This window comes from Drosophila miranda, chromosome XL (genome assembly GCF_003369915.1).
Source record: "Drosophila miranda strain MSH22 chromosome XL, D.miranda_PacBio2.1, whole genome shotgun sequence".
In the NCBI taxonomy this organism is placed as follows: domain Eukaryota; kingdom Metazoa; phylum Arthropoda; class Insecta; order Diptera; family Drosophilidae; genus Drosophila; species Drosophila miranda.
In genome coordinates, this window is record NC_046673.1 from 8,409,320 (window position 1) to 8,426,003 (window position 16,684).

Below are 16,684 nucleotides of genomic sequence, written 5' to 3' on the forward strand. Positions count from 1 at the left end.
CACTTGTCAACGAGTTGCTCCTTTCCATTGTGTGGGTTTGAGTATATGTATGCCCGTAAATGTACTAAAATGTATTAATGAGCGTTAAGTAGTTCTTCTCACAAAATGCAGTTTGCGTGTGCATCTATGTGGGAATTGGGTGCTGAGAGCTACTGAGGCCTGGTGCCTGGTCCTCCTGATCCTCCATACTTCCTCTCGTTGCAGATCAGTTTGCAACCACTGAATACCGCCTCAGAAAACATTTTGGGTATATTTTGGCCTATAATGCAATAACCGAACTATTTTCGAAAAATAGAACCAGATTCAGAGACACAAATAAATTTAAATATAAAATATATTAGGTATCATGAAATTGACCATTAAACGATGATTTGGATATCGAATCCAAACCACCAATCTTTCATATAATACTCATCTTCTTATCAGCAAAGTGCTTGGGTATCGGGCACTAAGGTTGATTTTTGGCAATTTATTATTTTCAAGGCAATTGAAAAAAACATTGCCTTCGCACGGGCCAAAAATGCAAGTGAAATCTGAGCCATTTGTTCCACTGATGCATTAAAAAATGCGTTTGATACTGCAAAAAATGTATAATAATAAGTCATCTGATAATATGGATAATAAATAATAAATAAATAAAGTCAATAAAATGATATTTCAATTTTTTAAATAAGTTAAGTTCCAATAAGGGAGAAAAATATAATATCTGCACAAAATGATATGTTAATGTGTTTTTATTGGCATTTGAACTTTTGGCCTCGTGGACCTTTCCATGGAAATGCATATACATTCATACATATTTACATATACATATGTGTGCTATGTCCGAACTATGCTTCATTTGTTGTTGCGTATTAATCAACATATGTATGATTAACCATCTTAGAGTTTGCCATCCATTTACTCATTCAACTCTACTCGACTCCACTCAACTCGAACTCAGCTTAGGGCAGAGCGACTCAACTGATTCACTCGTACATTCAGTTGCTTGTCTAATGGCATTTTAATTGTCTCATGTGAGTTTGGTAATGTTTCTGTCATTATTGTCTCATCGTCATCATCATCATTGACATCGACATCGTACGAGTATGCACGATGCGTGCACAGGCACTGCAAAACACACACAGAGACCATCTTACCCCAGAGACGCAAGTTCTCAACCAGAAGTTTTTATTTCGAAAATAAACTCATTTTAAATACTTTTGCCAACAATTTGCCATAATTTGGCTCATTTCCTACTACACACGACGTTGCCAGCCAGCTTTGTCACTTGCCAGGGCACTGGTACTGGCACTGGAATTGAAGAAGGCGGTGGTGCTAGGGCTTGGGCACCCCGGTGGTGCTACCGATGTGGAGTGGGACCTGACTACTGAAACTTTTCCGTGTACTATGCCAGGGGGCGTGGCAAGTTGCTTCTGCTCCTGCTGCTCCCTGCTTTCTCTTCCCTGCTTGCACATTTTGGCATTGTGTGTTAAGTTCTTAAGCGCTGCCAAAAACTTGAGCCGAAGCAGCCAGCCCTGAGGCGGCAGCCCCAGAAATGCTTGCCCTCCGCCCCCCACCCACACCGACATAAAATAGTTAAAGTGTAACTGCGTCGAAGGGTCGACATCGGGGTCACCCTTGGCAGCCAACGGAGAGACCCGAAATGGTGGAATTCCATAGAGCTATTGCATTATATTCTAATAAAATGCTGTTAGTTTCACAATTAACAGAAGCATCGGCACTCAGACGAATATTACTTGTATGGATTGGGAAATATAAGATGATTGTGCTGTACCTTAATGTATCTACAAACTGATCGCGGTGGCACTTGAAAAATTGAGACTTTCAGATGATCCAGATGCAGATTCTTCTTCAATGGTTAGGTGGAAAGTTACCCAAGTTGCTCCCAATTAATTTTATTTTGTGATTCTCTGAGATGAAGAACTTTCGATTGCTTATCTGTACATTGATGAATAGATTAATAAAATTTTGTATGTGCATTTTCCATATTATTTGTCCATTTTGTATGCAGATTTTTTGCGTCCACACCACCGTCAGGTCAGATCCAATAGTTAGATCCCAGGGTAGCGGCAGCATAAAAAAGTGCCGCCTATGCAGTTATAACGAGGTGGGTTAGGTGCTGTATGGTGTATGGGTGGGGTGGTGGGTGCAGTTGCTACTTTATTACAAGGCAAAAACTGAGCCAAGCGGAAGACATCTCATTCCTGTCAACCCCGACCAACGTTTTTTAGCCTGTTTGCATAATTTCCCAAAGAGAAGCAACAATTGAGCGGCCGGCGGAAGAGAGCTCCCCCCCCCCGGGTGGAGGTAGAGCAGCGGAGGCTTTCTGGAAGGGATGTCTCTGTCTGGCTTATATATTGAACCGTCTATCCGCACAGAGCAGACACAATTGCGCAAGGGTTGCCACGTTCAGTTCAGTTCAGTTTCAGTTGCGAAGAAGTTAGAAGAACAAGTTGAAAATGGTGAAAGAAAATGGCAGAAAAAAAGGCAGGCAGGAAGGCAGGCGGGCAGGCGGGCGGGCAGGAAGAGCTTACTTCCACAAACAAAAAAGGAGGATAAGGGATATGGTAGAGCAGGGTTACACACAATGGACTCCCTTATGTGTTCAAAAATTACATTTTAAGTTCTGAAATTACAATACAAAATTGAAATATCTTATTTCAACGTTGCACTGGGAAGCAATTTTTCATGCGTATAAAACAGAGACAGCGGCTAGGGTGAGCAGTGCGGAGTGAGGAGTGGCTTGCAGTGGTGGTGCGCAGGGTGATTGTGTAACCAAGCATACAGATAGAGGGACAAGTGAAGCCACAGAAAGGACACCCATGGTGGAGAAGCTCCTCAGCTCGTCCTCCAGCTCCAGGGGCAGAGACAGAGACAGAGGCAGCTAACGAGCCGCATGGCAGACAAAACTTTACAAAATTTATCAACGAGTTCTTGTGTGTCTGTGTGTGTGTGTGTGTGTGTGTATCTGTATCTTTTGCATTTATGAAAATGTAATAATAACAAAAGACGCAATGCAGACGCGGCAAAAGTAAACTGGAAACAAACACACTCACAGCCCGAAGAACAAGAACAAGAACAAGGAAGCACACTGAGCGGAAGCATATGTGAGTGTGCCTGTTGTGTCTGCATGCAAGTGTGGCAACTCTAGACAAACATATGGCTCACTGAATGCACAACGTATCTGTGTCTGTGGCTGTGCCTGTATCTGTGTCTCTGTCTGCAAGTATAATTGTACGAGTATCTTTTGTGCTTGTGTGCAAACAAAATTTACAACTTAAAAAATTTGTCAAAACAAATTATCATAAAATGTTCATCAACCAAAAAAGAGCTGCCGACAAAGGAAAGTATCTGAGAGATACAAAAGTAAGAAAACAATGAGCAAGGAAATGGAGCCGCAAACTGGCAACAGGATTCTAGCAGTACAACACGAAGAAATTCTAAAGTTAAACGCTTTGAGGTCTGAGATATGCAGCAATCTTACATCTGTTCAAACAAGGGACCTCCAAGCAATTCAAAGACTTGAAACAGGGACTCTCAAGCTTTGGCAGATAATAAAGAAATGCTTTGATTTGGATAACAACGCGTTCCAATATTCCAATACAGCTATCCGTGATCTATAAGGGAACCGAACGTGGTATTTTCAAAAGAAGGGTAGTAGAAGAAGGTAATGAAAAAGTACGTAACCAAATTGTTCCACAACCGAAAGATTAGTTGGAATCTAAACAGATGGCAGTGTGGATCATTTCTAGATTTCTAGATCATTATCTATTTAATTCAATAAAAGGCGATGCTAGAAATTATCTGTGCATGCCGTGGAGGACTTTAACATCTGAAAAATGCAAGACGATCCAACTCTTTGGTGGTAAAAATGGTAACGTCTAGATGCTGCAGTGCGCCCGAACCCTTGAAATGCTTCGGAACGGAATCATTCGGAATAATTCACGGTCAAATTCCAATATATGTTAAAAAATATTTCAATTAATTTATGGCATTTATTATAAAATCATTTGGCCAGCCGGTTGTTTCTTACAGCCATCGAGTTCAGGGTGCTCCAGGGAGTGTGCTTTATTTGCTCTATGCTTAAAGCAAGAAATTTTCATTGAATTGAATTGGGTTGAAGTTTTGCGTATCGCTGCCAAAAGTTCCACTACACTGGTGGGCCACATGCAGCGCCATGTAGCTGACAAATTCCTCTAGTATGCTCTCTGCTATACTATGTATGCCTTTAACTGGGCACTGAATCCTACTGGTACCTCTCTCTTGAGCGAATGAAACTCCAATTAGCAGCACAAATCAAAGTCGGTAGCCAGCAGCAGACAGTATCGGTGGAGAGGACAAGTGGCGTCAGTGGCAGTAGAGAAAACCTCGAATCTCGAATCTCGGGCCAAAAACCAAAAACCAAACCAGCAGACCCCATTCCGCCCTTCAGCTATTTCTTCCCCACTCTAGTGACCTCTTCATCCAACAACAGCAACAAAGTTCACAAAAAGTTAAAGCCGCGTGTCCAGCAAAGTTGTGGGCATTAAATTGATAGAGAAAAGTCGCTACTATATCACCAAAAAAAAAACAACAACAAGCAACCAACGATTGTTACTGCCATAGGGAGGGAATGGTACTTGGTGGAGAGTGGGAGAGAGAGAGACAGAGATTGGAATGGTGGGTTGGTGGGAGGGAGGGGGGATGGTGGTATGAGGTTACGGGTAAAATGTTGGAGAGTTTGCTGCGATATTTTGCCTTTGATAGAAAAACAATTTTTCTACTCCATTTCACGCGTTCAAGGCAGCGCCACAGAGCAGAGCGGGTACCAAAATGGGGGAAAATCACTCAGGGGTAAAGGAGGAGCAGAAAAAGAGAGAAAGATATGTATATATCCATATACATATATATAGAGAGAGAGAGAATCGTCAGCGTAAAGATGCCGCCAGACCGATAAACGGTAGAAATGAAATAACAATAAAAACCAATTTTTTATATCGAACACCGAACTGAACCCCGCCGTCGTCTATCTCTCCTTCTCTCTCAGTCTCTGGCGAAAGTTTTCCTGACTGCGCGAGTGTCTGTGCTGTGTGTGTGTGAGTGTGTGGGTATTGACCCAATTTGTTGGCCTTGTTGCTGTTACCGTTGGCTGGCGTTTTCTTGCAGTGTACAAACAAAAATATTCGATTTGCACACTCAAAAACTGCCTCGAACAGAAGGGGCTCCGGATCGAAGGGATCTATCACATCATTAGCAATAATGACTGAACATCCAATATTGATGTTTTTCCGTCTTAGAATCTCAATTAATTCATGAAAGGGAATCCACACATCGGGGGGCCATTAAAGACACAACAAGTATCCACGGAGCTGATTTGTTCGAAACTGCTTGGCTCACAGAAATTGTTCTGGTGGGGACAGGTTTGGTGGATTCTCCCCCGCCAGCTAGCCCCCCCTTTTCACAAAAAAAAAAAAAAACGTTAATCACTATTGTCAATAGATAAAAAAAAATAAAATATAAGCTCGAAGTTTGAGCAGGTTTTTGGTCGGTCTTCTATTTGTTTGTCTGTTAGCTGACAAAACGAAGATGAGGGTCTGGAGATTGGCGACTGGCGATTGGCGATTGGTATGGGGTATAGGGTATGCTCCTCATACGGGTTTGGTCCACAACTCATGCTTCAACTGACCTACAGGGCGTACATTGACGTTGAGGCGTTGGAGGCATTGGAGGCATTGTAGGCGGCGCCAAGGGCAGTGCCAATTCGAACTTTAAAAATCTTGACCATGAAGTGGAAGCTACCTGAAACGAAACCAGCGCTTAGATGGAGAGCAGGCGGTGGGTGATGTGGTGGAAGAATCGATTATGGGAACTACCCAAATGATGACATTCATGAGCTGTTGAGCATCTCTATACACATAATATTTATGTATTTTAAAACGATATACATATAAGTGAATGATTGGGGTATTCACTCCACTCATGATTGTATGCTGTATTTTTTACTGGGCTTTCTCAGCAGACATTTAATTTTCTCCCAGCCCCAAGGCTGTTAAGTGATTCAAATATATTCCAATAGATAACAGCCTTTCTCTTAGGCAAAAATCTCCCCTAAAATAATGATAATTTCGATAGAAAAGTGACAGAATATTTATCCATTTTGGCTATTGGTTCTGAGGCCATGATCAAAACCATCAGTGCTGATTGAAATTCAGGGGGAAAAAAGAGCTTAAAATAAAAAAATAAATAATAATAAAGTTGATTATCAAAAATGTTTGTTTATAGCAGCATCCCCTCGATGTCTTTTTGAAACGGGGGGGGGAAACGGGTTAAACGTGAATTTGTGGAATATTGAATATATGTTCATATACATATATGTATGTTTGTACGTTCATATAAGCAATATTCGTTGATGACTCGGGCCAACGCTAATTGTTGATTAGTTTAAAGCCCGATTACCAAACCGGCAGCGAGTTTAGAACGCTATCAAACGTTAGACGCCGAGCAACAGCCGTCCCACGCGTTCCATCGGCTCTGCTCCAAGTGAACCAACAGCGAAAAAAAAATCCCCGAATAAAAACAGCACTCATACACGGATACTACATGTATCTCCGCACGCTGTGTGTGGATGTAGATACTTAAGAACAAACACACCAACGAATACTAAAGCGAATGGAGAGCATATACCCGTTTCAACAACGACAAGACCGCAAAAACACTCGGCAGAGACACAATAAAAGTCGGCTAGCGGCCAAAAACGCGCTCATTGCGTGCGCTGTTTTCGTAACGGCAACGGAAAATTAGCCAGCCAGTGTTGGATAGTGTGGGAGAGACGGCCCCTTACCCATACCATACCATACCATAGAGAGATACAAGATACGGACACGAGGAGATACATGGCCAGGATGAGGATGCGACACGCATTTGTTGGATTAATTGTGTGCTGGCTGGCAGTTTGTCAACCGCAAGGTAAATATTTTTGGAAAAGGCGAAAGGCAGAACAGCAGAACGGCATTGGCATCGGCCATAGACAGGATAATGACAGGATACGCACATATACACCTACACATACACATACTGACGGATTGGCGGGACTGACATGCTGACACACAGACACATACACAGACTGGGGGCTTTGGGCTTTGTTATTACAGCAATAATTGCAAAATTATCGCTGGATTTTGCGCGTACGTGCGATGCATTGTCAACAGCAACACATAAGTGCGGCCAGAGGAAAGTGCCACCAAAAAAGAAGCCCCAGAAGAAGAGGGGGAGAAAGGGGTAGGCTTATGTCTACCCAGCTTAACGGCTATCCAATGTTTGTGGAACCTTCGTTATGAGATATAATTATTGGGAGAGGACAGAGACAGGGCCTGAAGGTAGAGCAGAATGTGTGATACATATATACATCTGTATTTGTAGATCTGCTTAGATCAGATATTTACGTTAGATCCTAGAATGTATCCATTATAGATCTGTAGATAGGTGGAAAAAATTCAAAAATTTATATGAAACAAGGCTATAGATCCACAAGCATACAATAGATTATTTAGATCAAAGAATGATAAATTAAGGGAATGAAACAAATGCTTTTCAATTTTAAATGCTTACATATGGAGATGGGGAGATAAAGAGAAATAGCTAAAGAAATTACTTTAAATTAATGGAAAGCTTTTGCTGCTATAGATCTATAAATAGTATGGCATATTCCTGCATTTCTGAATGTTTAAAATCATAATGAGTGAAGCTCGGATGTCTACTCGTATATCTGCTTGAGATTGAGATTAATACCAAAATTTCTTAGAAATAGAAAGCTAGTATTTCGATACATAATATCATCAGAGAGCTACCGTGCAAGACGACAATGTCCAACTCTCTTCTTAGCAGACATCTAAGCTGTTCTATGAAGAGACGCTTGAGAGCATAAAGAGAACCAGTTTCAATTTCAGTTAAACGTTCCACAGTTTTGGATTCTCTCTAGCCAACACTCTAGCCATCTCTTTCTGTTCTATGAGAAGGGAACATTCTGATAAACTTTTCGCTGAACAGTGAGTCCATTGTCCCCGAACCGAGCCTCTGCCCAACTCGAAGCAGAAACTGGAAAAAAGCAGAATAACAATCTGAGCAAAAATCAAACAAACCAAATGATATTCAAATTAGAAACATTAAGCCAAAAAGTAGAAAAGAAGAAACCAGACGAGAGACAAAGAAGAAAAAACAAAAAAACAGACGCGTGTGGAGCAAGTTTGGGAGAGTTTTTTTGTTTTCTCCCGTGGAGGGGAGGGTTCCAGATATTACGAATGCATAGAGCCAGGGAGGGATCTGTTTACTTTTGATAGCTGTCAAAGGGAATTATGAAACTTTCCGCTCATTCTGATACTGATGCTGACGTTCCTCCTTCTCTCTCCACAGCCGAGGCGCAGTTCGCGGGATTCGGCTTCCAGCCACAGCCCCAACAGTTGGTCTACCAGCAGCAGCCCCGCCAGCAGCTCGTCTACCAACAGCCCTACCAGCAGCAGCCTCGCCAGCAGCTCGTCTACCAGCAGCCCTACCAGCAGCAGCCGCAGCAGGTCTACCAGCAGCAGCCCCGCCAGCGTCAGGGATCCGTATCCAAGGCCAACACGAACGCCTATGAGCGGCAGGTGGACTTCGGCAACAATGTGGAGTACACCCAGGGACTGTCGAACTCACGGGCCGTGACCAAGCAGAACGGACAGCGCACGGTGACCAACAGCCAGGCCCAGAACCGCGACGTGGATCTTGGAGGCCTGCAGATCGGCAACACCCTGACCCGCACCAAGACCAATGCCAATGGCGCCGTCTCCCAGGGTATTTCCGATCAGTTCAGGATCGGCAACCTGGGACTGGGAGCCTCGCTCTCGCCCACAAACCTCCAGCAGGGACTGGGACTGCAGCGCGGAGCGGACGGGGACCTGCGTTTGGGTCTCGGAGTTCTCAGCCTGGATCTGGATCGGAATGTGGCCAACTCGAACACACTGTCGCAGGCCCAGGTGAATGCTCAGGGCAAGGGAGCCCGCGCCAAGTCGAACAGCAACGCCCAGACGAATACCCAGCAATATGGCGGCGTTACCGTCACTGACACCCGCTCAAACTCGAATGCCGTGGGCAAGGCACGGCGGGGCCAGACCTCGGCCAACACTGGCGGCTTTGGCGGAACTGCCGCGACCAATGGCCAGACCTACGGCGGTCCCTTCCAGCAGCGTGTGGTGCGACAGCCGCAGCCGGTGGCTTTTAGGCGGCCCAAGAGGCGGGCCCAGTTCGTGCCCTTCGGCTATCCTGGCGGCGGTTTCGGTCCCGGCTTTGGGGCCGGCCTGGGACCCTTGGGATTTGATCGTCCACGTCGTCAGTTTGGCGCTGGTCCCGGCTTTGGCTTTGGACAACCCCAGTTTGGCGGTGGATTCGACAACTTTGGCCAGCCGCAGTTCGAGCAACAGCAGCAGCATCACAATAAGAAGAACAACAAGCATCACCGCCAGCAGCAGCAGCAGCAGCAGCAGGCTCAAGGCAACGCCAATGCCCAGGGTGGACCCGGCTTCAATCAGCAGGCCTCGACGAACAACCACGCCAGTCCTGGTAACACGGGCTCCAGCAGCATCGGCTCGAACCTGGCCCAGGACGGCAGTAGCGGCCAGGTGAGCTCCGCCAACACGAACCAGCAGAACACTCAGACTGCCGATGGCTTCGACAACACCCAGAACTCGCAGAGCCAGGCCCTCAACTTCAATGCCGGGGAGCAGCAGGCGTCCAGCGCCAATGCCAACACACAGCACACGCAGCAGGGCAACCGTGAAACCGTAGGCTCCAACAGCGGCTCAACAGCCACCAACAACAACCAGTTTGGCTCCTCCACGAACACGGCCCAGACCAACTCCCAGGTGGTGCGGGAGGGCAACCGGCAGGACGTCACGAGCGACGCCAGCAGCCAGTCGATCTTCCAGGGCAATGGGAATGGCAATGGCGGCCAGGGCAATGCCGCAGCCAATACCAATGCCCAGACGAGCTCCCAGACCGGTCCCAACGGTTTCGTTAGCAACTCGGCCTCGAGCAGCGCCACGGCCACCAGCCAAAACGGAGAGTCGGCCAATGCCAATGCCAATGCCAGTGCCGGCGGTCCGGGTGCCGGTGGAGCGAGTGCCGGCGCCAATGGCGGTGCCTTCAATGGCTTCGGTGGCGGCGGTGGGGCCAATGCCAACAGCAACGCCTTCGGCGGCTTTGGCTTCTTTGGCCGTTAGTTGAAGATCTCTCCTCGAAAGAGAGTTCTCGTTCCATATTTTTGAACATGTACTTCTTTCTTTTTGTCGTCTTCGTCTGCCCCATAAGTCACTCACTCAAGGCACTCTGGAATAAAACTGCATTTGTTAATTTTACTTCACCAACAGCACTGACCACTAGAGCACTGAGTTTGGGCTTGGCGTTAGAGAATCACTCTGCACTTTTGTTACTCAATTTTATGTTTACTTGTTTTGGAGCACAGGAAACACACACCAAAAGATAGCCAGACCCGTTTTCATCATTTGACTGTGTCTAAATGTGAGGGCAACCTCCCACTGATCTTCCTTCGAGCACCTACATATGTATCAGTGTTATTTGTGTTCCTCAAATAGTGTGGCCTACTTTTAGGCTAAACTCAAAATCAAATCATACATTTCTGATGGAAAAACCTTTGCTTCCTTCCTTCCCTTCCCATTTCAATCGTACCAGTAAGACATCGAGCCCAGCAACAGGTGCGACTCCAACGCTGGCGTCCGTCTCTTTTCAATGGCAGCAGAACCAGCTCCAGCAGCAGCTCCTCCTCTTCGAGCAGCTCCACGAGTATCAACGATAACTTTGAGTATGTGTACATCAATCACTCCTCGCGAATGGAGGACCTGGAGGAGCCTTCAGCCACGAAGCCAAGTGATTTTCCGCCCCTACTATCTGGTTCGGGATCGGGATCCCTGAATACATCTGTAGATGCATTCGGACCGTTCGATACCACCCAGCGACAGGGACGTACCTTCGGCGTTATCTACGACTGGATTAGTGGACTCTTCAACTCCTGTGTGTCACCCTGCACTCTGGAGGCGTTCCAGGAGCAGCGGTGTTGCGAGACCTATGTTGTGAATCCCTCATACCCACCGCCGCTGCCGCCACCACCCCCTCCGCCACAGACTTGCTGCACTCCAGGGGGACCTCCACCACGGCCACTTCCGCCTCCGCCCCCACCACCACCGCGTCCTTGGTATCCGCCTGCCTATCCGCCTCCCTATCAGCCGCCCTATACGCCGCCCTATCCACCCAACAAGAAGACCCCCGTGGTGGTGGTGGCCACGCCAATCAACTGCTGCACCGTCTGCACCTACACCTACTACGGACCACCGCCATGTGGGCGGTACAACAGCAGTGCGGGGGATGGCAAGCGGGTGACCATCTATGTGCCGCCGCCCTACTACGGCCGCTAGAGATCCCCAAGCACCAAGTCGCAATCCCCAATCCCTCCTCCTCTGTCTCACACAATATACTATGTGGTTGTAATATCTCTTTGTTTGTTCTCTCTCGGCTTTGCTAATTCCAAAAACGCTTGCATAATCTCCAAGAGAGAGTTGGGGGCACACGGTGGGGCAAAGCTTTGTGGCAGGCGCCCCTGCCTCTGCCTCTGTGGGGCTGTCAAAAATGCGGCAAATAAGACATACGACAAGACAAACGAGAAGGAGGAAGGGGGGCGCGAGTGGGGAACCAGGAGTTGACTGCACCTATAAAAAGGCATGAAGTTGGCGCACACTAACCGAGAAGGAGTAGCTGCTAAGGGTATCATATCATACATTTTTGCAAACATTTAGGATCTCTGAGGATCCCTCTGTGTGAGGTACAATGCTGTCCACCAAAGAAGCATCCAAAATTTCCCTATAGAAAGGCTCCAAGCTCCATTCATATTCAATTCTGGTTTGATATCCGTTTGTGGTAAGAACATCCCATATTCGTTGCTCGTTTGGCCAGAACACCAGGTTAACTTGGCCTATCTTTGTCGCCTTTTGTTGTAGGGCTTCCTTTCTTTGAGCCTCCGTTGTGCCGTTGACTTTTCGCCCAAGCAAAATGTGCCATGTGTTTATGTGTGCTTGCATTTTTTGTTGCTGCTGCTTTGTTTGTGGCACGGGGCAGGCTGCAAATTTATAACAGACCCAAGCACGAGCCAGAGGCAAAGACACAGTCTAGGGCTCAGAGTCTTGGGTGCTGGCAGCTGGCAAGCTGCCACATACGAGGACACTCTTAGGGCCAGACACACACGAGAACACACGACAGGACATGTCACGTCAGCGGCACAAAGCACAGCACAAAAGCCCTGATAACTGCACTCGCCTGATAAGCGCCAGAAAACAAGGCCAACAACCACCCACAGCCCACAGGAGGGAGAGGGACCAGCCAAACCCGGAAGCAGAGACCGGCACATCGCGCCCCTTTTGTCATTTCGCTCATAACGTTAATTTATATTCAGTTCAGTCTAAAAAAAAAATTCCAGTAGTAGTACAATGAAACCCATGTGACAGCCAGTAAGGAGGCGAAGAGGCGGAGGATCCAAGCCGGGGAAAGTGCTTAAGCCTAGGGAAAGTGGGCAACGGGGAGGAAGAGGCAGGGCCCTCTCTGCTTAGTTGTAGAACTGCTGCTGCTGGCGACGACGCGCTGGAGTGGCGGCCACATAGCGCCGTCCCTGGCCCGGGGAGGAAGAGCTGGAGCTAGAGGATCCGCCATCGTTGGCGGAGTACAGCAGCAGGGGGATCTCCTCTACGCTGGTCTGCTGAAGGTGGGCCGAGTTGCGGACACCAGAGCGTAACAGCTCATCGGCGGAGAGGCGACGCAGGCCAGGTGCAGCGGCTGAGACTGCCACTGGGGAGCCTGCCGCTGGAGCAGCTGCTGCACCATCGAGCACCTGATCCTCATCGTTCTCGGGCTGATCGAGCACCAGATCCTCTGGCTGGGCGACGGCAATGCTGTTGCCTACGGCAGCGGACTCTTCCTCGGCGTCCGCGGACGAGATGGAGCTGCTCTGGAGCAGGGCCTCGATGTTCTCGAGGTTGGTCAGGCCGTTGATCTGCAGCTGATCGTGCAGCTCGCTGGGAATGGCTATGGCCTGGACGTCCTTGTGGCCGGAGATGCCATTGGGCGTGGGAATGAACTGAACGTTCTCGGGGATCTGGTCGGTGGGATAGACGGGCACCAGCTCGGCCTCGTTCTCGTTAGTAGACTTGAGTAGGATCAAGGAGATGGGCACGATCTTCTTGAACTTCAACAGCACCAGCTTCTTAATGGCCACAGCGCCGGGGAAAACGCGGCTCTGGGGACCAGCATGAGGTTTCGAGATCAGAGCCCGCTGCTCAAATGGCTGCCGATGATGGTAGCGATGGCCGGGAGCATGACGAGCTGAAAGATAAAGATGAAGCTAGATTATCAATTTTTTAAAGATACGAATATATCCTTAAGAAGGCTGCCAGGGGATGCATTCTACGATCTCTACGATCGCAAAGATCCTTACTTTGATTCCTCTTACACATACCTTCGCTGATGGCTACCAGAGCCAGGCCAATGGCCAATAGGGCGACCAACTTGATTGCCATAATGATGTGGATGTTGCTGCTGCTTGGACCAAGTCAGGTGTGTCTTCTTGGTGTGTCGCTGGACAAGCGGCTCTATTAAATGGTTCAACAAGTGCCCCAGCAAAGACATTTTATATTGGGAGGAACGTTCGCCTGCCTCGAAGCCAGAGAGACACATAAAAATCGCTCGTATAACGAGTGGAAACAAAAGACATTAGCAACCGAAAACATAACGATGCGAAATTCTATTGGAAAGGGGCAAAAGAAGAATGGCCCAGACACAACCAGAGCCAAAGCCACAGCCAAATACGTCTGCACGCCGATTGGCAAATTATTAAAGTATGCAAATGTACCAGACTAGTCACTTGATTTATGTATATTCGAATCCCCGTATCTAGAGAAAAAACTAGAAACCCCCGCCCCGCCATCACCCATGGATCCCAGACCGCTCGCTGCACACATGTAGCCGAGTCGTTGACCGACTCAGACTCGGACTCGGAGACTGTTCTTTTTCCGATTTTATGGCTGACTCCGATTCCGATTCCAATTCCCAATTCGATTTCAGATGCAGTAAACCTCAAACGCCCCCCCGCATCTTAGGCCTTGTCCGCCAGCCGGCAAAGAGAAAGAGAGAGAGAGGGAGAGAGAGAGAGAGCATTTGGCCAAATCTAAAATCGAAATTTGCATTTTGGGTCGTCGGTGACGTTGCTCTGTCGTAAAAGTTCCCCCCCGTCCCAAAAAATGTGTCCGATTCTTGAGCCAATTTTGAGGTCAAAAGTGAGATTTTCAATAAGTCAAGCGGCGAGCATCCATAATGGGTGGGCCTTGTGGAACACATTTGTCACTGTCCAAGGAGGGCGAGGCCCTTTTTCTCTCTATCTCTCTTCCGAGCAGTGTCAAAGTTCAAAAGAAACTTGTTCCTAATATGGTCAGCCCCGCATTTGGGCCAAAAAACATTCTGAGACAGCATGTGTTCCCAATTCGAACTACATCCACATCGCATCCCATTAGTGGCCACAAACAGACAACGGGTATTTAAATCAATCAATTGGATCAAATCAATGGAAAGATATTCTTTTCTTCGCCTTTCTTTCTTTCTATTGAAGTTGGCTCCACTGAATATACGGGAAATGGTTCGATTTCGTTAACCCTAAGATGGTCTTGGCTGTGCATTCAATACAGTCTCAATAATAATTATTTGACTAGCTATATCTTTGATATCGACACGAAACAATAATCATTTGTTCAAACAATTTTTTTTAATCCCATAAATTGGTTTAGATATCGGCGCTGCAGATGCCGACTAAAAATTTGTATGTGCGAAAATTCGCGGTTTTTTAATTTTAAAAAGGGTTTTGGAGAATATATTGAAAATTTTATGTATGCGATCTACTCATCCAGGCTTGCGGCGTAATTTTTGTCTCCTGCTAAATCAAATTTTGGCCAACACAGCCAACGCACATCGCGATATCTCTCAATTTTGCTCGCACTTGTCATGAGAGATGGGAAGATCAGGGAGAGAAAGAGAAGAACCACAATCTAGTTATGGTCAAAAGTTAATTATTGAACTTCGTTTATAATCTTTTCACCAAATGAAATTGAAACACACTTGCAACTGTGGGATATCACAGGAGTCTTGAAGTATAAGGTATAAAAACATAGATACAAATATACGCACGGCGATATCGACGGTACAGTTGATGGTTATCCAGAATACATATACTTTAGTGGTAGTACTTTGGTAGCTTTTAATGTTTTGTAAAAATTACACAAAAACTCTATTACAATTTAACAATAATTAAATAATTTAAGTTAATTTGTTAATAGAAAAAAACCATCCAATTAGTAATTACAATACCCCATGAAAAGGAGCCCAGTTGTTGAGCCTGTTATGTATGATATCAAAGAAAATTACAACTTTGATCGTAATTTTGTTCAGCCTATGCACTATTGGCAAAAATACACTGATATTTTTTGTATTGATGCTAACTTTAAAGCTAGCGACTTGAAAACTTGCACGAATATCCGTTAAAATAAAGTTAAATTCTAAATTTGATTTTTTTTTAATATAATTTTTAATTTTAATTATTAAATAAGGGATGCTATTATGTCATAATAGCTGATTTCCTTAGATCTGTCCTTCAAATACGATTTTATTGCTTTGAGTAGGAGTGATAGGATCATATTCATAAGTTTTGTTACTTTTAGAATATATCTATTTGCAACTACATCAAATTATTCTCTAAGAGAGAGCACATAGAAAACACAGCGAAAATTTTTTGAGAATAAAACACAATTACTGAAAACTCTAATCCATTTATTTTAAACACCTTTGCAGTTGAAAGCCTTTCATGTTTAAATTTGCTTGCTGTGGAAAGATTTCCACACTAAATTTGTTGAATTTGACCGTTAATAAAAATATGCAGGGTAGTCACTAAGAATGTTTTAAAATACTATTTAGGAGTTTTGAAGTATTTTCAATTCAGAACAAAATCCAATTCTAAGATTCTGAACAACAATACAATTTTATTTATGCCAAAAATAAGGGTATTTTTGCCATAGTGCTCAGCAGAGTAACATATCCTTTAGAAAGACTTTGTGAGAATATAATTTGTACTTTTGACTCAAAGAGTTGTAGTTTCATATTTTTCTTAGTGGCTTAGCAATATTTTATTAATATCGGATGATTATCCTTCGACTGACGTAGATGGATCGAACTGGAAAAGTTTCTCTGCTTCGTATATTTCATGCCAAAGCTGAAGCTGAGCTTTCACTATAAATATTTAATATTTATTTATAAATATATATATATATAAATAAATATGTATATATATATAGCCTCAACCAAATCCGATGTCATTCAGGGCATATATGTATCCCATGGGCCGCTTTCACTGACTTCCTTCGTCTGCCCATCGAGCGTTGGTGGCCTCCGGGGGGCTGTGATTAATTTATGTTTTCTACTATTTTTTCTCCCTCTTTCTATCTCTCTCTGCTGACTAATCTAATTTATGTTATGTTTGCGTCAATTATTTAAATTTCCCAAAGCTACCGTTCCCGATGTAACTCCCAGGGCGCGAGGCCTCAAAACTCGGCCGCATCCATCGCGGCTACGT

General features: G+C 45.5%; 2 protein-coding genes across 2 annotated transcripts; one reads left to right on the top strand and one right to left on the bottom strand.

Annotated features, from left to right (window-relative positions):
* Positions 1–6,489: 6,489 nt before the first annotated feature.
* LOC108165100 (glycine, alanine and asparagine-rich protein) lies at positions 6,490–10,367 on the top strand. Its single transcript, XM_017301155.2, has 2 exons — positions 6,490–6,948; positions 8,392–10,367. Exons 1-2 carry the CDS (start codon positions 6,876–6,878, stop codon positions 10,230–10,232), a joined length of 1,914 nt encoding a protein of 637 aa, XP_017156644.1. The 5' UTR covers positions 6,490–6,875; the 3' UTR covers positions 10,233–10,367.
* A 2,255-nt stretch (positions 10,368–12,622) lies between these two features.
* LOC108152577 lies at positions 12,623–13,598 on the bottom strand. The gene is made up of 2 exons (XM_017282019.1): positions 13,529–13,598; positions 12,623–13,395 (listed from the first exon to the last, which is right to left on the bottom strand). Exons 1-2 carry the CDS (start codon positions 13,587–13,589, stop codon positions 12,623–12,625), a joined length of 834 nt encoding a protein of 277 aa, XP_017137508.1. The 5' UTR covers positions 13,590–13,598.
* Positions 13,599–16,684: the final 3,086 nt, after the last annotated feature.